This window comes from Taudactylus pleione, unplaced genomic scaffold (assembly GCF_031769625.1).
Source record: "Taudactylus pleione unplaced genomic scaffold, aTauple2 ptg000242l, whole genome shotgun sequence".
Taxonomy (NCBI): domain Eukaryota; kingdom Metazoa; phylum Chordata; class Amphibia; order Anura; family Myobatrachidae; genus Taudactylus; species Taudactylus pleione.
In genome coordinates, this window is record NW_028284644.1 from 4,101,126 (window position 1) to 4,126,158 (window position 25,033).

Genomic DNA, 25,033 nt, shown 5'->3' on the forward strand with positions numbered 1-25,033 from the left:
AGAGGGAAACATCGCTCTTGGCGCTTTCCCTCCTCTCTTTCTCATTCACTAAAATTTAGACAGAAAGTGGAGACTGCCTAGGAAAAATACAAATTAATAATATGTCTATAGCCATAGATAATCCTGTCCTTTTTTGGCAAGCCTCAAAGACAGTGGTTCAGGTGGAGATAATATCTCACACTTCTTCCATTTATAAAAATCTGCAGTCAGGCTATCTTCAGGCTCAACAACAGTTGACTGCTGCATTTCAAACCTATCGTACTAACCCTATGTTGCAGTCTAAAAATAATTATGTTGAAGCCAAAATTGTGTTTGATGGCATATTAGCTAAAATGGAATCCAGAGACTCTTTTAAATCCGATTTTCGATATTACAAGCACCAAAATAAATCAGACAGACTGCTCTCTAATTTATTAAAAGGTTAACGCCCTCCCATGGTAGTGCACCCTCTTAGGTTGCAGAACGGTAAACTTACTAATTGTAATGCCCAAATTGTGTCAGCCCTTAAAGCAGTGGTTCCCAAACTTTTTTGAACCACGGCACCCTAGAGTATCAGCAATGTTTTCCCGGCACCCGTAAGCCAAAAGTTTGTTATTTTTTTTAAATGTAGTGATGTAGTACATTGAAGTAAATTGTGCTTATATATGTCATCCTTAGGTTTGGCTATATAGTGGTGGACAGGTTTTTGCTTCTTGTTGTGCACATATTTACATTACATTGAGCATAAAGAATTTGATTTGGTGCTGGACCACCAACCTGAGGCACCCCTTCAAGTGTCCCAAGACACCCCAGGGTGCCGTGGCGCACAGTTTCGGAACCACTGCCTTAAAGAGTTCTACGGAAATCTTTATTCAGCTCCACCTGTTAGTAATTCCTCTACCACACGGTTTTGGGATGGGCTACCTATTCCTCAAGTCTCCGATTCCCAGAACACCTTTCTTACAACTCCCATCACGGAGTTGGAGGTAGCACAGGCAATTTCAGGACTTAATCTGAGAAAAACACCTGGACCTGATGGTCTTACATCAGAGTAACGCATAGTCCCCTCTTTGACATTATTGTATAACTGATTGTTGGAGTCGGGTGGAATGCCACGTCACTTCAACTCTGCGACGCTGAATGTTATTCCAAAACCTGGCAAGGACTAGTCTGATCCTGGTTCTTATCGTCCCATATCACTACTTAACGGTTACTATAAAATATTAACAAAAATTTTACCCTCTGTTGTACACCAGGATCAGACAGGTTTCATAATGGGACGCTCCTTGGTTGTGAATATCAGGAGAGTGTTGTCAGTCCTGTGTGATCCCTAGTGTACCATGTTCCACATTCCAAAAGCTATTTTAACCTTGGATGCTGAAAAAGCATTTGACATGGTGCACTGGGATCATTTATACGATACTCTGATTAGAGTTAGATTCCCTATAAACTTTGTCTCCTATTTAAAAATGCTATATTCTAATCCTACCACACAAATACTCTGTAATGGTCTCCTTTCGGACCCCGTTCCTATTAATAGAGGCACTAGGCAAGGATGCCCTTTGTCTCCAATGCTGTTTGCAATAGCTTTGGAGCCTCTGGCTATAGCTATAAGGCAATCACCTCAATTTCAAGGCATAGTCATAGGAGATGTTGATATACGTTTAGCTTTATTTGTGGACAACATGGTGTTGTTTATCTCCTACCCAGTAAACACTATCCCTGTAGTCTTTGATATTATTTCCCAATTTGGTGAATTTTCTGGCTACAAGATAAATATTACTAAATCAGGACTCCTACACTTGAGTGGAGGTGTGGATGCATTACCTACCTCTGGACGGTATGCAGTCGGGATGCCGACGGTCCAAATGCCAACCGTCGGCTTTCCGACAGTCTAATCCCGCCAAGTGTCTAATGACAGGCATCAAAATCCCGACGCCTGTCATTAAACCATGCTGGGAGCCCAACACCCGGCTTACCAATCGAAGGTAAGCCGGGCGCCGGGAACGGACAGCCTTGGGGGGGAGGGTTAGGTTAGTGGCTTCCGGGTGGGACTTAGCCTAACCCTAACCTCCCAGGGGGGTTGCCTAGGGGCTGGGGTTAGGCACCCCTGGGAGGAGGTTAGGGGTAGGCATCCCCCGGGAGACGTAGGGTTAGGCTACGGGGAAGGGGGGGTTAGATTTAGGCATTTGGATGGGAGGTTAGGGTTAGGCACCCTGAAGGGAGGGTTAGGGTAGGAGGTTAGGTTAGTAAATAGAAAAAATACTCACCTGTTGGAATCTTCACTGCCGAGCTTCCGCTGTCGGGATTTGAAACGCCGGCCGTAAATCATACTGATTCCCTCTGGACCACTCAGCACCATTAAAATTGTTCCTGACCAACTTAAGTACTTAGGTATACAAATACCTCACGTATTTCCAACCTATATAAAATAAATTTTTCACCTGTTATTATGTCTAGTTTCCAAAACTGTTGACAGTTGGCAACTTTTACCATTATCGGTTTTGGGAAGTATTGCATTAATTAAATCCATAATCTTCCCTAAATTATCATATATTATGCAAATGATACCAATTAGACTATCTCTTTCTGATATTAGGCAGCTGACTAAACTATTTCAGAAATTTGAAAAAACAGGAAACCAAGAATAGCACGCGCTTATTTACAATTGACCTGGAAAGAAGGAGACCTGAACTTACCAGACCTCTTAAAATTTGTGACCACCCACAGCTATAGTGAGCAGCCAGGAAGATGGTCGCAATGGTCAAGACCATCGCGACCATCGGGCTTGCGACGAGACCCTTGTGGTAGGGTCTCATTGCCGCAAGCCCTAGAGTGCTTTCGGCTGTAAAAGAGCCGAAGGCACTCCCACTGACATCACTTGTGATGTCAGTGGGGCCGGCCACTGGGAACGCCTCCGTCTGGGCAGCCACACCCCCAGCCCAACATCACTCAACATCGACAGCATGCTCCCTTTGGTACGAGACCCGGAGCGACGACTAGCCCATCGCTATCCGGGTCTCGTGCATGCGCACTGGGCCACCATCGACCCGTTTGCGAGTGCTCTGCGCTTGCGAGCGGGTCTGAATCAGGCCCTTAGACCCAGTGGCGTAATTAGGGTATTTGGAGCACATGGCAAATTTTAAAATGAAGCCCCCCCCACTATGGGAGTGGTCACAAGGGGCGTGGCCACTGAAAAAATGGGGCATGTCAACATGACACACACCCCTTTCTTGTCACTGGGAACATTTCTTTGCATTGCACCTTAATGCAGTGCCCCTAGTAGTGGTCCCCCTTATGCAGGACCCCAGTAGTACCCCTTATATAGTACCCCCAGTATACAATGCCCCCAGTAGTGGTCCCTCTTATGCAGGCAGACCCCCAGTAATGCCCTTTATACACTACCCCCTGTAGTGGTCCCCCTTATGCAGCCCCCCATTAGTTCCCCTTATATAGTGCCCCCAGTAGTGATCCCTCATATGTAGTGCCCCTTATACAGTGCCCCCAGGAGTGATCCCCCTTATGCAGGTCCCCAGTCGTGCCCCTTTTACAGTGCCCCCAGTAGTGATCCCCCATATGCAGTGCGCCTTACAGTTCCCCCTGTAGTAGTCTCCCTTATGCAGCCCGCCATTAGTTCCCCTTATACAGTGCCCCCATTAGTGATCCCTCATATGCAGTGCCCTGTATACAGTGCCCCCAGGAGTCATCCCCCCTTATGCAGGCCCCCAGTAGTTGTCCCCCTTATGCAGGTCCCCAGTAGTTATCCCCCCTATGTAGTGCCCCCTGTAGTGGTTCTCCCTTTTCAGTGCCCCCTGTAGTGGTCCCCCTGTGCAGTGCCCCTTATATAGTGCCCCAGCAGGAGTCCCCCTTTATGCAGTGCCCCCAGTAGTAGTCCTCCCCCCAGTAGTAGTCCCCCCTATACAGTGCCCTTTACATAGTGCCCCCAGTAGGAGTCCCCCTTGATGCAGTGCCCCTTGTAGTAGTCCCCAGTAGTGGTCCCCCACGATGCAGTGCCCCCAGTAGTGGTCTCCCCCCAATGCAGTGCCCCCAGTAGTATCCCCTACCAGTAGTAGTCCCCAGTAGTGTTCCCCCCCAATGCAGTGCCCCCAGTAGTATCCTACCCCAGTAGTAGTCCCCCCCAATGCAATGCCCCCAGTAGTATCCCCCCCAGTAGTAGTCCCCAGTAGTGGTCCCCCCCGAAGCAGTGCCCCCAGTAGTAGTCCCCTCCTTAGTAATAGTCCCCCACCCCCAATGCAGTGCCCCCAGTATAATTGCTCCGACAAATATACACTGAAATGAAACATTAAATAAAAGAAAAATACCTGAATCCACGCTCCGACTCCCGCCGCCGTCCCCACGTCAGTCCTCCCAGGCTGCCGTGCTCTGCATTATGGGAGAGACGTCATGATGTCTCTCCCGTTACCCACTGCAGGAGCCAGAAGGGAGCTGGCTCTTGCAGTGGGCGCTGCAGCAGTCAATGAGAGTCTATCTGACTCTCATTGGCTGCTGTTTAACACACACATCGCCACCGCACTGGTGGCGATGTGTTAGAATGCACAGCATGAGCCCGCCTGCCACCCTCCTCCTGGCGCTATTGGGAAAGCACTCAAGGGGAGGGAAGGGGCGCGGCTGTGCAGCACAGGACCGGCGCTGGGAAGCCTAGCGCCGGTCCTGTGTAAATGTGTAGTGCTGACTGCACTCACTGCGGTCGGCACTACTTGGCTAACTAGGACGGGCAGGTACCGTGGCCGGCGGCGCCCCCACAGCGCCCAGGGCATGTGCCCCACTTGCCTTGCCCTAATTACGCCACTGCTTAGACCCATTGGTCTTTATCTGTGCAAACTTTACATCTTGGGACTTAAATGACTCAAAAAAACATTTATTTCCATTCTTAACAGATTTAGTCACAGTAGTCAAAAAGGTGATACTCAAATTGTGGATTTCAAAATCTTCTCCAACCCTAACACTGGTACACCAATTACTCCTTATAAATTTATACTGTGATCATTATTCGACCCTTCCTAATATAGAAAAAGGTGTTATATGATTTTATCATAAATGGAGCCCATATATAACAACTTTATCGACAGAAATTCAGACACAAATTTTTTAAATTTTTATGAATACAGATTGGTATTTTCATTAAAAAAAAACTGAGTCTTATTGAACTAATAACGTCCTTTTTATTTAGGTATGATAGATCAACCAGAATGGTTATAAAACTTTATGTTTTGGTCCTCAGAAAGTTGATGAAACATTGTTTAATATTGTGAGATTCTCTCAGAAGTAATACTAATTCCTATATTACCTTTTTTTTGTGTGGTTTATTATTTTTTCTTTTCTTTTTTATTCTTATTTTTTTTTATCTATATGCATTTATTCAATACTATATGATACTATATTGATAGATTGTTTGAGTATGTGTCACTAAAATTTAGTTTTATTCTCTCCCAGGATTTTTTTTTTTTATTCAATGTATATTTCTTCCAATTATTGTTGTAATTTGAAACATTTTCAATATTTTTCTTCTTGTATTGATTTATTTTTTTTTCTGAAAAATTAATAAATTTATTACAAAAAAAATTAAAAAAGGCAATTTCTGTGCAATTTTTATGAAACAAAAATTGTCAGTTAAGGCACCAAATTATAAAGAAACCATATTATGGATACAAAATTAGCAAATACAGTTTAATTATATTATATTGTTTGATCAGGGAAGCTCACATTTTGCCCTGCACCAAAACTTCTGTTACTATGTATTAGCTGGTTGAACCTCTGTTATATGATGATGACATTGATTACATTCCTATGCAAACAGGCGTCCTTCGGACCATGTGATCTACGTGAATAGTGACATGTCACCATCAGCCCATGGAGTATCAATTTCTTCAGGGTTTCCCTGTCCTTGTCACAGAGAAAGTCCATATAGGTAAGAAAGACACTCCAGCCGACTGTCCTCTGCCCAGGAAAAGGGGAGTAAAAGGGGAGGGGGCTCATTGTATATTATTACTGCTGTGGGGGAGCTGCTGTTCATGCCCATCAGCAGCAGCTCCTTCTATGGGCCTTTGCTGAGCTCCGTGAGTCACTCCTCATAGCTCCTGCAGCTACACAGGAGGTAAGAGGCTACTGGCACTGCTATTCTAGTTGCATCACACAGTTAATGGTAACAGTAAAAATTACATAATCTAGTTATAAATATTATACATATGAAGAGGAGAGTGAATGAAGGTGTTATGTAAGAATTTTGTAATTTTTTTTTTTTAACGGATGAAGGTGTTATGACCTAGGGATCATAATGTTATTTTAAATGTTGGTAGTTTATTTTCTGAGATTTTGTGTAGATAAAGTGCTACATGTCCAATTCATGTCAAATGTATCTCTAAAGCTGGGTACACACCTAACAGATATATCTGCAAATGATGGTTGTTCAGTGTGTATGAACAACCATAAAACATCTGTCATCTAGCCACGGGTGCTGCTGGGCAGGGGGCATCTCGCACCCCCCTTCCCGCAGCCTCTGCAGCAAGTGTACGGGTGCCCCAATATAGCTGCAGATATATTGGGAATTTGCTGTGCAGCACAGCTGACGCGATGTGTCCAATAACGTTGTTCACAGACATTTTGCTGGTACACACTGGCCGATGCTCACAAGGTATATTGGCCGGTCAAATGGTCGGCCAATATATCAGCCAGTGTGTACACAGCATAACTATATATCTCAGTTTCTTCTAAACATAACAACACCTTCATCCACATCTCATATATTATATTACATATACATACACAGCATAAATGGATGGCACTCCAGGTCTGTTACCAATCCAGAAACAACAGGCAGAGCGTTTCAGCAAACAATCTATATCGGCTCAGCCTGTTGTTTCTGGAATGGCAACAGACCTGGAGTGCCATCCATTTATGCTGCACATGTCTATAATCTCTGGAGGGGCACCTTGAGACTGCTATATAAGAGTGCCGGACCATGAAGGGTATATTTATATATGTGTGCACACATATAAGTTTTTTTTATTTACACCCTAGCCATTGCCCACGGCTTTGCCCATAATGAAACAGTTTCTGTCAACATTTATTTTATTTGAGGTGTTACAGTTATATTGGTTTGCAAAGGGGCCGTGTTGTGGGAGTGGCCCACGTGAAGCGCTATACAGACACACAGCAATGTCACTGAGTGTACTGTGCATGGACTGCTATGTAGCCTAATCTACTCAAGTGAACGTGGGCCCAAAGCGCCTCTCCCTCCATCCCTTACCGTCCGCACGCATAGTGCCACACCTATCTCTTGCATTGATGTCAATAATTTTTTTTCCCCACTACAAAATGATTGTAGTCATGAAAATCGGTTAGAAAAAAGGGGGGGTTTAACCCCCTATTCTTCCTCAGCACACTGAATTATACTTGCAACAATATATGAAGACTATATGGTAATAGAAATTCAGAGATATTAGTTGCATGCATTTGCAAATACATGGGAAGCTGCTAGGCCACGTCATGGCTTCTCACGGCTTCTCGGTCACTAGCAGTCCCTAACACTAAGGGGTTCACGTCTGGGGCGCAGAGCACCCCAAAAAACATCCAGCCCAGGACCCCCCCCCCAGGGCATCACACGAAAATTGGAAAAAGAGTGACAGTGCAGTGGCAGTGTAAAGTATAGATGAGTGCGAGTAGTTATTAAGTGTTGAAAAAGAGGTTAAAATATACGTGAAAAAATAGATGAATAAAAAGCAACCATAAAAGGTGATGTGAAAAGTAACTGTGTATTAAGTGGTGATGCCCTGAGGCGGCCCAGCCAGAGTGGCCTCGGGGGCCCTACGCCCAAACGCTCACCCCAAATGTAATAAATACCAATTATAAGGCCTCATGATAAAGGCACATATAAATTTTGTCAAATGTAAGGCCTCATGATAAAGGCACATACATAAATGCATTTAAATTGAGAGCCAGCTTACATGGGAGTCACTCCTGGGAACTCCAACTAGCACTACTAGAACCAGCATGCCCTGCTAATGCTGGCTCATTCATGCATCTCATGACAACAAACATAAAATGGCAGCTGATTCCTGCTTTGAGAGCGGTTTACAAATTGTTATTTTTTGCAGTTATTTACAGTGCCTTGCAAAAGTATTCACCCCCTTGGCTTTTTATCTTTTTTATTAAAAAATAAATAAATTACAGGTTGTAATTTATTTATTTTTTATCTGAATTTTATGTGATGGTTCTGCACAAAATAGTCTAATTTGATGAAGTGAAATGAGAAAAATATATATAAAAAAAGAATATTGTAAAAAAATTGGCATGTGCATATGTAATCACCCCCTTTGCTATGAAGCCCCTCAAAAGTACTGGTGCAACCAATTACCTTCGGAAGTCACATAATTAGTGAAATGAAGTCCACCTGTGTGAAAATAAGTGTCACATGATCTGTCAGTATAAAAATACAACTTTACTGAAAGGCCCCAGAGGCTGCAACACCACCAAGCAAGAGGCATCACACCATGAAGACCAAGGAGCTCTCCAAACAAGTCAAGGACAAAGTTGTTGAGAAGTACAATTCTGGGTTGGGTTATAAAAAATTATCCAAATCTTTGATGATCCCCCGAAGCACCATCAAATCCATCATCATCAGATGGAAAGAACATGGTACCACAACAAACCTGCAAAGAGAGGGCCGCCCCCCATAACTCACAGACCGGGCAAGGAGGGCATTAATGAGAGAGGCAGCACAGAGACCAAAGGTAACCCTGAAGGAGCTGCAGAGTTCCACAGCAGCGACTGGAGTATCTGTTCATGTGACCACAATAAGCTGTACACTCCATAGAGCTGGCCTTTATGGAAGAGTGGCCAGAAAAAAGCAATTACTTAGTGATAAAAATAAGACGACACGATTTGAGTTTGCCAAAAGGCATTTGGGCGACTCCCCAAATGTATGGAGTAAGGTGCTCTGGTCAGATGAGACCAAAATTAAACTTTTCGGCCACCAAGGAAAACGCTATGTCTGGTGCAAACCCAACACATCCCATCAAGAACACCACCCCCACAGTGAAACATGGTGGTGGCAGCATCATGCTGTGGGGATTTTTTTCAGCAGCAGGGACTGGGAAACTGAAACGAGTTTAGGGAAAGATGGATGGTGCTAAATACAGGGATATTCTTCCTGTTTCAGTTCACCTTCCAGCAGGACAATGACCCGAATCATACTGCTAAAGCAACACTCAAGTGGTTTAAGGGGAAACATTTAAATGTGTTGGAATGGCCTAGTCAAAGCCCAGATCTCAATCCAATTGAGAATCAGTGGTCAGATTTGATGATTGCTGTTCACAAGCGGAAACCATCTAACATGAAGGAGCTGGAGCAGTTTTGCCTTGAGGAATGGGCAAAAACCCCAGGGGCAAGATGTGGCAAGTTCAGAGACTTATCCAAAGCGACTTGCAGCTGTAATTGCCGCAAAAGGTGGCTCGACAAAGTACTGACTTTAGGGATGTGAATAGTTATGCACGTTGACGTTTTCTGTTATGTTGTCCTAAATGTTGTTTGATTCACAATATAAATAAAAACACAACTTCACGGTTGTAGGCATGTTCTGTGAATGAAATTATGCACACTTTCAAACAACCCATTTTAATTCCAGCTTGTGAGGCAACAAAACAAGAAAAATGCAAAGGGGGTGAATACTTTTGAAAGGCACTTTAAGCCTATTTGCACTTTACCATATTATTGTCATAATCCATCCACTTTTTGTATTGTGCTCTAGCCAGAGCGCAAATATATTTTTTATATATTATTTTTACATTTCCACATGTTTATTAATTGTATTCAAATTTATATTAATGGGATTACACTGTTTGCTTATATTTTTTCCTTTTTATGATGAAAAACTGACTCAATATTGAAAGAGACACCAGTCTGATGGAAAGTATGTGATACTTCTTTATTTTATATTATTAGTGTCATTAGTGCCAGGAATTGTCATCACCAACTGTTTTTGTATATTTTCTTAAATTACATACATTCAAGTATCCCAGGGAGAAATTCCATTTTAAATATGCTGCAGATCAGCAGGGTCATGATCCATATCCAGGGGTGTAGAGTGCCCTGCCGCACCCTGGTGAAGATGGGGGCATGGTCTAATCAGGGGAGGCTTGGCCACATCCCTTTGAGAAAAAACAAACATTTGCAGCGCTGCGAAGGGGGGCGCTGTGAACCCCTTGGCAAAGCCAGGGGGGGCGCGATCAGTGTGATTTTTACCCTTTCAATATTATTTCCATTTACTGTGTTGATACAGTTTCATCTATACATGTTTTTTATTGCTCTGTGCATATAATTTAAGATTCAATTTTGTATTATCAATGTTTACAGTTATTACTCTTAGTGCTGTTTTTTTCTTGTTGTTCATCTAATTTGCTTGTGAGGACTGACCGACCATCCTCAGATTTATACAGCAGCTCACTACATCATTGGATATTTACACCACATGGTAGCGCCTCATCAGGAACCTTGCAGGGACTGATCTTTTTTTCCTTATGCTTGGTTTTGAACCGAAACGCATATTATAATATGTAATTTTGACATTACAAAATTCATATCATAACATTGTCAGCAAAAATTGCAAATATAAGAGAAGCAAACGGAAAAAAAGTAGCAATGAAAAATAAATCAATTTTATTGAGTCATTTTGAAAAAAAAAAAGTTACTGAATTTTATTTTATTACAATCCTAAAAACAAAAAAGTTGAATGCTTATCAATTAATTTTGAGAAAGACCAACATAAAATTTCCCATTTTAAGAATATTGTGATACTACAAAATATTTGCAACAACTTAAAACATTTTTATTTCAGCAAACTTCCACACTAATGTTGGGCATACACTATACAATTATCTGTCATATCTGGCTGGTTGGTATAAAAACCTGGTAATGTATTGGAGCAAACGACAAGTGACCACTTGCTCACAAACACTGGAAAAAAAGACAAAAATAGTAATTCAATCTAAAAGGTGCCCATCCACTAGGAGACATGAAAATGACTGCATGATTACGACATTGTAATCTTGCAGTCGTTTGTCAGTCTATGATGAGCCTGCACTGAACAAGCAGTCGTTCAGTGCAGGCTCATCAATCATCTGCAAACATGCTCAACCTGACGTTATCTTCAGTTTGACCAGCATGTTTGCACAATGATAGATGTCTAAATGACCATCGGGCACACGCGTTGCTGGTCATTTTAGACATTTTTGTAAACAATTGAACGATCGTCATCGTTCAACTTAATAGTCTAGTGGATGGGCATCTTAACTGGTTAAATCAAACAAATTTAAGCCAATTTGATCAAGCATTTATGTCTGTTTTCCAGTGTTTGGACCAAATAGTTGAATGACATTTGCTCCCATACATTACCAGGTTTTCATTCCAACCAGCCAGATTGGACAGATGTCTGACAGATAATTGTATTGTGTATGCTCAGCATAACTGTGCAACAATTTGACAATGGCAAGTAATGCAGCTTTGCAAATTAATACAATTACCACAATAATTTCATCATTCAAACCTGATCATAGCAATTAGTCATTAAAATGAGAACATTTACACTGCATAGACTTCAGCAGGATCTACAAGCTTCTTATGAAAAGGGTAATTAGCACCAGAGCAACTTTAATACATGATCATGGACTTAAGAATTTTAAAATGTAAATTAAAAAAAAAAAAAAAAAACTCTCGAGTTGCTTTATTAAAATTTTATTTAGGGTTAGAGATTTTTTTGATTATTGCTTAAGTTGATCATACAATCCTGAAAAGAAAAAAAACAAAAACATACTAGATATAACATTAGTTAAGGTTACCATTTCTTTGTACTTCGCTCAAACATTCATGACAAACAAAATGAGGACACTTTTAAACAAAAGGGTCTCATCATCATAATACAGGAATGAGAGCTCTAATTAAAAATTACTTGATGCTTAGTTTTCAGAGTAAGAGTTTTTAACTTTTTAAGTCCTTTCTGGCATAATGTCTAAAGAATACTAAACTACAATTAAAGAAGGACTCCCTTTTCTCCCCTTTTCATAGTCACAATTTTCAACATAAAATTGTTTTACAGAAATTATCCCATATTGGTGGGCCTGAAACAATCCCTTTTTTATGTAGTTGTTATACTGCCTACTTCAACCTTGATCTGTACAATTTGCTCAACCATAAAGAATTTAAACAACATAATTTAATCTAGGTAGTACACTTTATTAATTTAATAAAATAAAAAATATATTTTTTTATAGATTTGACACAAATGCAGACCGCATACACTAACTCAGAAAGTATGTGTGGACTGCTAGACAGTAAAGCTACCATATACTCACAGTTTCTAATGATTCACTTTTTTTTTTAACCTCCCCAAAACACAATATATTACAAAAAGTCTAAACAAGAGAGTCCAGCACACGCAAAAAGTTATAATTTAAAGGAACATTTGCTGAATAGATCTCTACAGAAATAGCTTACATGAGCCCAAAATCTTGCTTGCGTCTTCACGAAACAAAAGCTGAATAAGCCCACTTTAAAATATATAATTAACAAATGTAATAAATACAAAGCATAGCTTAAAAATGAAGTCTGAGGAACAGGAGAACATTTTTAGGCCAATAAAATTAATACTGCAAAACTAAACCAAGTAGCTTGTTACAGGGGTATTCTAAGGGTTTTCTAGCGAGATGTTGTTGTTTTGCAGTAAGTGCAATACATTAATTTGAACATGATTCATGTGATAATCCATAATAAAGTTATTGTGCATAACATAAATTAATCAAAATACAGCACAATGTTAGGGCTCGATACAATTAGGTGCGAAGGGAGCAAATTGCCTCTGCAAAAGCATAGACACACTGGCAACGGCATCGCAATTTGCCCCCATCATGGCCCAATCTCATCCCGGACGCATACATTTTTTGAATGCAGTCCAGCATCGGAGCGCTAAAGTTATTCTCCCATACCCTAGGTGGTTGGATAAAAGAAGACACTTAAATGAAATGTACCAGGTATATGTATGTGACATGCATTTCAGGTAGTAGGTGCTTTCTTAAGCTTCCAAATAAGGGAATGTGGTCATAAGTTATGTTGTTCGCTGCATACCCATATGCAAGTGTTTCAGAAAGCACTGCCATCTGAAACTCGTGTCCCATATGAACTCACCTGGACATATGGATTACAATATCAGCAGACAGTTCTCAGTTTCATAACATATAATGTTGCTCCACCAGTACACACCATAAAATGGATGGACCATTGATTGTGGAAAAATAAATTTTTATTATTTATATTGCTTTTTAATATTGTTGTAAAGAAAATTCACCAGTGTGGTACACATATGATGCTGTACCCAAGATCATTAGTAGCATGACATTATTTAGTACTTTATATTTTTGTCTAAAAATTTTTTATGTGACATACCGTAATTATGTATTTTGATTTAGATCAGGTTACTGTGTGCTATATACTGTACATTGCTATTTCTAGAAAATTTTAATGCTACGCACCATGGCTGCTATAAGAGTTTCTTGGAATGAATCCAGAGTTCACGTTTTTACATTTGCGATAGGTATGTAATGGCAGGGTTTCTGCCATCCCATACTGCTCAGCGAATATGGAGTGGAGAGTCTACACTTCTGGTGCAGCTTTAGCAATCTAAACTTCTTATTAAAATGATAGTGTGAGATTTAGTCTATAGCATCAATACCTGTTCTCATATAGCAGTATTGTGGCCAAACAAAACATTTCAGAATGAATAACTTTGTAATATATTGTTCAGAGTCATTGTGCAGGACATGGAAGACATAAAATGGCCATGTGTATTAAAATATTCACTTGTAGTTCATTCACTGGTGTAAAATGTTCTTCAGACTTCAAATTAGACCCCTTTGTTCATATTGCCAATTCACACTTACATACAATATGCCTTTTTTAGTACTTATATCCCATTACTGAACAAAGGATAATTAAATATCTGTAGAACAAACCTAAGGAGTGTATTTCCCTAGAAACAGTAACCCTTCTAGATTAACAAGCAATTTATACCCACTCTTTACAAACAGCAATATGAAAAGAGCCTGTTTTCTTGTGCAAATTTAGCAAAAACATAAAAAGAAAAAAATGCATCAACACACAGATGGAAACTGGAGTATAAATTCCACATGATGCATTACATGGTGGCCATGAGTATGTTGTTGTATATCAAAAGGCATCATAATGGATAAAAGGACTCTTTGGACAAGTCTGCTGATGCAAACCTTCAGTGTAGCACTATGTGAATCATTCAAAAGCATCCATGGCAGGAGCAAATCAGACATATTCCTCCATTTTCAGTATCCATTACTTATCACAAGTCCCATAACCGACACCATTAGGATCACTATAGGGTTTCCTAAGAAAAAATAAAAAGCACATTAAAAAAAGATACCAGAGCCACAGAAAGGTTTAGAATACAGACACACAAAGATAGATACCAAAAGGGACATGGAGTACAATAGGTTAAAAGCATACAACAAAACAATATTTAAACTCTTAACATATACGGCTAAATTTACTAAGAGGAATTTCAAAGCTGCTGCACCTTTTGCTGTTTTGGCCGATTGGTTATCGGCAACAACATTAAAATAAAAAACACACCTATTTATGAACACAAGACTACCAACACATGCAAAAGGTTCTGTTATTTTATTTGCGTCATATTTGAGGTATCTTTTCTAATTGAACTAATTGGTCAGTTTGTAATTTAGTGAATTCCGGTTTTGAATATTACAACCTCATGACCCTCAGTTACATATTAAAGTGTTCACTGTACCTTTCTCATTACCCACTAACCCAATCCATTAAGACTAGTCACACTGAGATACAAATATGGTCTTCTGCTTCTAACCTACCTGTGTAATACAATTTATATGCAAAGATCCTTAGTGCTAGCTTGGTCAAGCTACTAAGCCTCACCCAGAGACAAAGTGATATCTGTTAGAGGGAGACCTAATACATAGCTATACACAATGCGTAATCAGATTTTTATATGCCAAGTAATAGTTACCTCAGCTGCAAACCCTAAGCCTAAGAGGTTATGCTAGCACTAAGAATCTCTGTATATGAACTGTAGTACACAGATCAGTTAGAAGCAAAATAAAGGGCCTGTGACGCAGAGGCCGTATGCCACTGGCCGTTGGGCATGTCAGCACATCTTGCCTGAAAAGTTATTTATTAATTCTTAATAAAATACATACTCCACTTACTGTTTTAAAGTTTCTGGTGCTGGTCATAACAAAAACATTTTAAAACTGTGCATTCTACACATTCTATGCACATTACCCATGCTATTAATTTAAAGACAATCCAAGACTCTCATACAACTACACAAAGCAATACTTGTGGAGGGGGTTTCAGAAAAGCGCCATTGATGTTTGCCCAGGTGGCATTATAGGGGCAAATTCAGTTAAGCTCATTCTGACACTAACAAAAGTTAACTCACAGGGCGGAATTCAATTGTTTTCATCCCCTATCGCGCCCGACGGAGCTATTCTATTCTTGCTCCTGTCGGGCGCGATCAGCTGCCAAGCGCTACATTTCAGCTCGCAGCCCCTGGGGCATGAGAGCTGAAATGTGCGAAAAGTGACATGTTTGGGCGCCCAAACATCACTTTTCGCGATCGCGCCCAGCACTTTGGTCAGGTTTAGTTGCTTTACGCGGCTAAACCTGACCTCTATGGGAGCGATCAGCGCGAAGAACAGCAGCAATTGAATGGCGGCCCGCGATCTCCTGTCACTTTAGACGGGAGATTCGGACCGCGTAATCAATTGAATTCCGCCCACAGAATGACAATTCTGCTTGCAGTCAATGGAGATGCGAGCAGCATCACCCTAAAGTAATGGGCTGAACAGCAGCTCGTGTTTAATTGAATATGCACCTGTGTGTATATAGGTTAAAGACTATAGCTCTGAATCAGACTTAGGAGCTAATGAAAAAAAGGAGCAAACGAGGAGCAATTTGTACCTGGAAGAACCCATGTAGCAATGCAAGAGGTACAAATGCATTTATTTATTTGCATGCAGGAAAAATACTAACTGGTTTACATATAAAGAAAAAATACAGAGTAGCTTTGTTTTTATGCTAATATATAGAAATAAGCTAGGCTAACCGGTCAAATGGTCGACAGTAACAATAACGACATTCATAATGTCGACATGCACCATGTAAACATCCTCAGAATGCAGATGTTCACAATGTCACCATGTGAAATTTCACCATCATCAGAATTCCGAAGGTCAGGTCTAGGTGCCGCTGGGAGGTTAGGATTAGGCTGCAGGTGGGGGGCGATGGGGAGGGGAGGTCATTAGAGGGAAAATACTCACCGGAAGCCCTCAGCTGTCTGTGCCGAAACTGCAACTCACATGGTTGCCGGGGCCCGGATCCACTGCCACCAGGACCAGGCAAGTGACCACCAGGTAAGTTAGTTCGACATTCTATCATGTCATCAATGTAGACATGATTAATGTCCACATGCTGCATGTCAACATTTCGACCATGTGCACATTCTCATGTCGACTGTATGCATGTTGAAATGAGAAATGTCAACTTAGCATACCACACCCTTAAGCTAGGACATTCCCTTCCTAAACATTACATCTCTCTGCACATTTTAAATCCGCCACATCTGCAGTGCAACATGGTTTTGCCAAGGTGCAAATGGCTCCTCATTTATTTTATTTTTACAGGTCACCAATTCTGCACTGTTTTGTGAATGGTCTAAACCAATAGGGCAGGATTCAAACCAGGATTTGTTTTCTGTTGACTCGTTTATTTTACCATAACCTCATGCATTGATTGGTAAAAAATTAAATAACTGTGGATCTAGATACGTCTTGTGATGCTTCAATTGGGTAGAGGTTGTGTAAAATTGTATTTCTTATATCTCCTACATTTGATTTGGAAGACTTTAGAGATAGAATTAGACCCAAAGAGTGACATTTTAAAAGAAGCATGTATTTCACGATTCTGCAATAGACCACTGCATTTGCCAACAAACAGTCATTTGACATTATATAAGAAGTGACTGAAAAACTCAAAAACAAAATCACTACTCGTATTTGAACATAAGTGGAAATGGAGCAATACATGCTAGATCTAATATATGTGGAAAACAAAATGGAAATAAGAGAAGGGAACGTTACAGAAGTAAAAGACCGTGAAAAAGATTTGGGAAAACTTAATAAACCCACATGAAGAAAAAAAAAAAAAAAAAGTCACATGAATTAAGAATTAAAATAGTTATGCTGAAAAAAGTTATAAAAGTTAACACTATGTAAACGGAAAGCCTACAATTACACACAGATGTAAGTTACAACAGGTAATCCATTTTTAATTTCAAAGGGGTTGTATTGCAGGTCTCTTAAAGAAAAAAAAAAACAGAATACAAAAACTGCATTTCGACTCAAAGAAATATGGATTTACCATTGCTTTATGAGGCATCCCAAAATAATAAGAAACATGCATGCGTGTTAGTTGCCTTTGCAACCATATTGCATGTGGCCAAATATTTTTATAGAGAAGTATGTGCAACCACAACTATAGACTAGACAAATGTGGCACACCTTTACATTAATACACAGTAGCAGACAGTAGGCCATGTATAAATTAAAAAAAAACCAGCTCTCTTAAAAATAGGTACAACCCCTTTAAAATTGTCCCAGTATTAGTCTCATTAAAACAAACAATACAAACAAGGCAGAACTTTAATGCAAGACTTGACACAAGTTAATGACATAGGTCAGTGACACAGTGGAAGATGGCAAAAGCGGTTGCATTTTACACAAGATGGGTTATGCTGTATATTGAATGCAACAATCTTCTGCAAGTCTCTTAGCAGAGAACACTCTTAATACAATATGTATCCGCAGTAGTAGGAGACTTGTGGAAACATCGCTTTTACGCAAATCTCTGAATTAGGCTCATTGTCCACATTTTTATAAACATAATTTATCATGTGGGTGTAAATTCCTTCTAGTTACAGAAAGCTAATTTCTGTGATGCTTGTGTACATCAGACAACGTATGTTACAAAATTCATGAATGCCCTCCAAGTGAAACAGTGAGGTTATTCTATTCAGGGTTTTGACAGGTCTCCTAAGTTTGAATCCAATCCATGAGTTTTTGATGGTTACATGATCTACCATCATGTGTGCGCATTCCAAGTGCAGACACATCACCACCACCCAATCACCACCACAAAAGAGTAGAAATAGATAACGGTATACAAGTAAACTTAGAGTAATGAGCAAATAAACGTTACGTGCAGTGCGAAAAAAAATAATTTTATAAAAAACTCCAATTGTAATTCATGTGTAAATTAACTAGATAGATTTGTACACTTTAAATTCCACATTTTGTCACAGACATGTAGACCAATATGGCGCATTTTGTACAACCTTCCATTAACATGTACTTTAAAAAAAAATAAAAAATAACCCCCTCAAAAAAAAAAACTTTAAGATTATGTTTCTTCAGTAGCACTTGAAGCTCTGTACTTTGCCTATTGTCTACACATGGATTAAATTGTGTAGACCTTAAAACTAGTAGAGAGTATCCCTACAGATGTGTCCTCATACATCTAGCCTCAATACCCTATGCAGCGCAACTTGCTTGGCATGAGTGAGCAACCAGGTCCCGTGCAGCTCTGTTAGTGTCTCGCGGTTTTCTTTGTGTGTCTAAGATGCAATGCGGCTATGACACACCGGCAGACTGTGCTGATTAATTTGATATGCTACACTTTTATATCTGTGTGCATCAGAGTCTGTATATGAAGCACAGCGGAACTTGGAATGAAAAAAATCTGAGGCCGCTACATTGTAGCACTTCACATACAAATTCAGAGACTCAGTCACACACAGATATACTGTACAAGTGCAACATATCAAACTAATCAGCTGGTGTGTCCTAGTCGCATCGCATTGCCACTTAGATCCATTTTTGATAATAGAAGACACCAGGCAAGTCTCACCGGACCTGTAGCACAGCGTGGCTTTTTGGCACGACTGCAGCAAAGATGTGTATGGACACATCTGTATGTTAAACATGGTCCTAGTGATGTGGTAAAAGACAGGTTTTGAACAGAAGGGAAATGCTGTATCCTGGCATAACAAGTGTATACGCAAGAGCTGTCATAAAACCTGCCCTAGACAAGTAAAATAATGACAGAGACAGGTCCCCACGAATCCTGTTTTGATCGTTCTAAGAGCCCAGATTTTAGGAAGGCATACTGTCTGACTTATAGGTGCTGATTCTGAGTTGGGAGCAAAGCAAAAAACAACAAGTAACTTTACACCTAGGAAAAACCATGCTGCACCGCAGGTGGGGAACATTTAAAATATGCAGAGAGTTTTTAGATTTGAGAAATGTGTGTCCAAACTGGAATCTAAATTGCAGTGTAATAAAGCTGTTCAGTATTTGTGGACTGCATGCAAAATAAATATATTTGCTCCCCAAGCATCACAACTTGGCTTGTTAGATACAAAAATACTTGCTTTTTTATTTTGCGCCCATTTCAGAACCAGACCCATAGTGTTTAGTAGGGAAAAAAATGCACTGTTCTGTCAAACAACAAACAGTAGCTCACATCAGCCCCTGCAGACAATAGCTGCTTCTTCTGAAAATACCCCAATAACTGATCTCCTTATTTGCTGTAACCAGGGTTGAATAAAATCTGTAATTAGCTTATCTAATGTTAGTTAGGAATTTTACAATACTTTGTGCTTAATCAGTTACAATTTTTATGAAGAAAAAAAAAATAACAGGACGCAAACATGTCTATTTTACAAACAATTGGGCTCACCCGCTTTTAGTCTTACACCACCAAATAAAAACAGCGACTGCCGTGACAGCCACAATTCCTGCGATAACTCCTCCTTGAAAGGAAACATAGCAATGTTACATACAAACGCATGTTTATTGCAGTGGTCACTGAATGGACTTCTAAAGTATACTTGCCATTTTTACCATTCCCCTTTTTTGCATGGAACAGGCAGTAAGACAAAGCAAACATTTCTTGGTTAGCTTTACAATGTTCACCATGCTCATGATGCAGTTATTTCTTTGAACTTTTTTTTGTTTATCATGCAGCAATCGGTTAAAACTACCTATGAAAGTCATATTCAGGATTAGGATTTTAAGATGCGCTATTTAAAACAAACAAAAAAAAAGACAAAACAGCACACTGTCTGGGCGTGGAACTTGTATGCTTAAACAGTTTGTGCAGTGCTTGCACTTAATCCAGGTACTAGGTGTGTTGGCTGGACAGCTACAAAATTGAACGTGTGTGTTAATTTGCAAATGTACATGCCACACACATACATAAAACACATTAACATTTGTAAATTAGCACTGAGATTATCACTCTCAGACGCAACCACAATTGGACAGTGAAGTCCATGAAAAAAAACTCAAAATGGAGGGGTACGGAGAGTGCACCCCTTGTTTTAGATTACTTCCAATATACAGTGCCTTGCAAAAGTATTCACCCCCCCTTGGCTTTTTACCTTTTTTGTTACATTACAACCTGTATTTTAGAAAAAAAAAAATTTGAATTTTATGTGATGGTTCTGCACAAAATAATCTAATTTGGTAAGTGAAATGAGAAAAATATATATAAAAAAGAATCTTTATAAATAAAATTCTAAAAATTGGCATGTGCATATGTAATCACCCCCTTTGCTATGAAGCCCCTCATAAGTTCTGGTGCTACCATTTACCTTCAGAAGTCACATAATTAGTGAAATGAAGTCCACCTGTGTGAAATCTAAGTGTCACATGATCTGTCAGTATAAACACACCTTTTCTGAAAGGCCCCAGAGGCTGCAACACCACTAAGCAAGAGGCATCACACCATGAAGACCAAGGAGCTCTCCAAACAAGTCAGGGACAAAGTTTTGAGAAGTACAATTCTGGGTTTGGTTATAAAAAAAATATCCAAATCTTTGATGATCCCCCAGAGCACCATCAAATCCATCATCATCAAATGGAAAGAACAACAAACCCGCCCACTAAAACTCACAGACTGTGCTGCCTTTCTGATTAATGCCTTCCCTGCACGGAGACCAAAAGGTAACCCTGAAGGAGCTGCAGAGTTCCACAGCAGAGACTGGTGTATCTGTGCATGTGACCACAATAAGCCGTACACTCCATAGAGCTGGACTTTATGGAAGAGTGGCCAGAAAAAAGCCATTACTTAGTGATAAAAATAAGAAAACACGATTTGAGTTTGCCAAAAGGCATGTGGGCTACTCCCCAAATGTATGGAGGAAGGTACTCTGGTCAGACGAGACTAACAGGGGTATTCAAATTGGAGCCGATTTCAATTATCCCCGTATTCAATTTCAAAGACTTTTCGCAGGTTCGAAAAGTCTTTGACAAAAAACGGGGATAACTTTTCACCACTGAATAGGTGGCGAAAAAATAGCAGAATTGGGGTTTAGGGGTGCAGGCTTAGAAAAAAATAGCCTGCACCCCTGGAAATGACATTTAAAAAATAACTGTCAAAAAAAGTTTTAAAAAAAATAGGGACACCCCAAAAAATGTATTTAAAAATTGGGGTGAATTAAAAAAAATGGAAAAAAAAGTGTTTAAAAATAGGGAAATAGGTTCAGGGCTATTCTGCAAGTATGCGGCAGGTGTTTTCTAGAATAGGCTATTAGCAGAAGGTACATTTTTGCTGAATTTTTAAAAAATTACTTTAGGGACATAAAAATATGCTAGTACTCATTTTCATGTACCCCAAATTTGATGGGACCACTTAAAAAAAACGAAAAAAAAATAACCTAAGTGCTCTTCTGCATCACTTCTTCAATATCGGAAAAAAAACATCTGCTGCGGCTATTTAAAACCCCGACTTTCATTTGCAGGCTAAAACGGGGGTGCCCATTAGTGATCCCCCATGTTTTGACAGCTTTAGGGGGGGTCCTACAATTTATTCCAGGTAAATCCCATTTTTTTCACCGATCCTATTTCGCCGGCTCCCGTGTTCGTAGCTATTTAATTGAATACGAGGATAAAGCGGGCGCGCGCCCGATACTTTATCCCAGGAAAAGCTCCGATGTGGAGCGAAAAGTCCAGCATGGACTTTTCGCTCCCATATTGAATACTCATCTAAAATTGAACTTTTCAACCACCAAGAAAAATGCTATGTCTGGTGCAAACCCAACACATCCCATTACCCCAAGAACACCATCCCCATAGTGAAACATGGTGGTGGCAGCATCATGCTGTGGGGATGTTTTTCAGCAGCAGGGACTGGGAAACTGATTCGAGTCGAGGGAAAGATGGATGGTGCTAAATACAGGGATATTCTTGAGCAATACCTGTTGTTTCAGTCTGCCAGTGATTTGAGACTGGGACGGAGGTTCACCTTCCAGCAGGACAATGACCCGAAGCATACTGCTAAAGCAACACTCGAGTGGTTTAAGGGGAAACATTTAAATGTGTTGGAATGGCCTAGTCAAAGCCCAGATCTCAATCCAATTGAGAATCTGTGGTCAGACTTGAAGATTGCTGTTCACAAGCGGAAACCATCCAACATGAAGGAGCTGGAGCAGTTTTGCCTTGAGGAATGGGCAAAAGTCCCAGGGGCAAGATGTGGCAAGCTCATAGAGACTTATCCAAAGCGACTTGCAGCTGTAATTGCTGCAAAAGGTGGCTCAACAAAGTACTGACTTTAGGGGTCTGTTATGTTGTCCTAAATGATGTTTGATTCACAATAAAAACAAACAAAAAAACAAAATAACAAACAAACACACACAACTTCACAGTTGTAGGCATGTTCTGTGAATGAAATTATGCACACCTTCAAACAATCCATTTTAATTCCAGGTTGTAAGACAACAAAACATGAAAAATGCAAAGGGGGTGAATACTTTTGCAAGTCTCTATCTAAAACCACCCCTTAGTAGTGGAGATTGCTGGGAGTCAGAAGGGAACTGGGCTTGATAACATAATTGTGCCGGGCACAATATTCAGCCCCACCCCTCCAAGAACTACACTACGGAATTGTTGCGCTAAAAGTATTCCCCCACCATCCTTGCACCAATATAACTCAGGGTTACCCTCATTTGAGTCCATTTCAAATGCTTTGACCCCTGAGAATTTTAGGTGATCACCAGTAAACTCCCCTGCACTGCATGATGATGGGAGATCTCACACATCATGGCATCCTTATTTTAAAGAGAGGAGTCCCTTCTTATTCTCTGTCATTATAAGCCTGCATTGCAGAAATGCAAGCATCTCAATGTGCCTGATCTCTCTCATCCTGGTGCATACATTACGCTTTCAAATAAAGTCCCTCCAAATAGATATTTTCTGGTGATCAACAGATAACTGAGCCCTATACTACAAACAATGTGAAGTCCAGAGAGGGGGTTGGGGTGGGATTCTAATACACAGCTCTCCCTTTATCTCTGGCAACCACTAATACAGGGGTCCTCATTTGATGGAGTAATTATCTACTTTTACAAAATTATACTCCTTGTTCGGGTTCAATATTGCTCCTACAAAATCATTATACATTATCATTTTCAAGTCCAGATTATGAAAACCTACGTGCAGAATCATAAAAGGTGGATTAGTGTCATAACAAAAACCAATGTATTGGTTAGCTATGATTAGAAAAAAAAAAAAAAAAAAGCAAAAAAAAAGACACATAGAAATGCCATTGTTTAGAAACAGATTTGCCATATCACCCCTTTAATTCAAGACACACATGAATTACACAGATTATGCGGCTGGCGGACTTCAAGTCTCCATTTCACCTGGATTTAATCAGCTTCAGAATGGTAATATACCCATTGCGGGGCATGCTGACCAACGTAACCCAACTCCACAGCCATTGAAATACATATGGCTTGATTCAGTGTCTACCACTCTTGAGGGCGGGATGCTTATCTAACAGAAATGTGCTATACCAGAATACACAAGTAACATAAAACATGAGCATTTACATACAGGTGCTTGACCAAATATGAGCCGTATTCAATTTGAGCCGAGCCGCGATACTTTTTCACAGCCCGGACTTTCCGCCTACTTCGCCTGTTTTGTAGGCGGAAAAGTATCGTGGCCGTCCCGGCTTTACCCCGTATTCAATATGGAAGTACGCGAAAACAGGACCCGGCGAAACTGAAACAAGCGGAAAGTACTGTCAGTTTTGGGGAAATCAGCCTGACACCCCCCAAATGATGTTCTGACATGGGGGTTCCCTAGGGTACCCCCCGATTTGGCTTGCTGAAGGTATTTGGTATTTTTAAACGGGCTCAATAGCTGCTAAATAGAGTTTTTCTATACGTGATGCAGAATAGTATTTAGGAGTTTGTTTACTTGAAAATGGGGGTCAGCATATTTAAGGGGTACATCCACTAGACGATCTACTCCCTGTCCAATCTCTAAACGATTTTCCCTTGAAATTTTATCTTTCAGTCTGAACAATTTGCAAACGATCTTTAATAGATCAAGTGAAATGGACCTGCATGTTCAGTCGACTGACGAGATGATCAAACGACCAGCGGAAGCGCGCATCGTTGATCCTTAACGACCAAACACTGCACGATTTATAAACTATTTTTAAACGATTGAACGATAACGACGTTGTTATCGTTCAATCGCCTGCTAAAATCGTGTAGTGTATGCCCCCCTTATAAAAGTTGCTAAAGTGAATTTGAAAACAATCGTGAAAAATCCACCTGCCGCAAGCACATGCAATCAACAAAACACTTAGGGCATACTTGGGGACCCCCCCCAGAGTCAAGTTCGGTAGTTTTTACCCCAACATATTTTTTTTTCGCCCCTTTTTTCAAAATCATTCTTTGGGGTGTCAAGTGTTTTTTTTTTTTTTTGACACAGTTTACCTTTGGGGGACTGTCTGAAGACTGCACGGCGCTTTCCCCAACTTTGCACCCCAAAACCCCAATTCTCCACTTTTTTCCGCCTCCCATTCATACGCGAAACTTTTCCGCCTATTACATTGCAATGACTTTCTGCCT

At 40.3% G+C, this 25,033-nt stretch overlaps 1 protein-coding gene across 6 annotated transcripts in view; it reads right to left on the reverse strand.

The window, feature by feature from the left end:
* Nucleotides 1-13,266: 13,266 nt before the first annotated feature.
* The window catches only part of LOC148516720 (membrane cofactor protein-like), a 62,955-nt gene continuing 51,188 nt past the window's right edge, over nt 13,267-25,033 (reverse strand). For 4 of the 6 annotated variants that reach the window (XM_088479584.1, XM_088479585.1, XM_088479588.1 and 1 more), the window contains 2 exons: nt 19,846-19,918; nt 13,267-14,401 (listed from right to left, as the gene is read on the reverse strand). In XM_088479584.1, the coding sequence (XP_088335710.1) occupies nt 14,350-14,401; nt 19,846-19,918 (125 nt within the window). In that variant the 3' untranslated portion in view covers nt 13,267-14,349. The remainder of the gene's footprint in view (nt 14,402-19,845; nt 19,919-25,033) is intronic. The other 2 variants (XM_088479586.1, XM_088479589.1) reach the window with 1 other exon arrangement.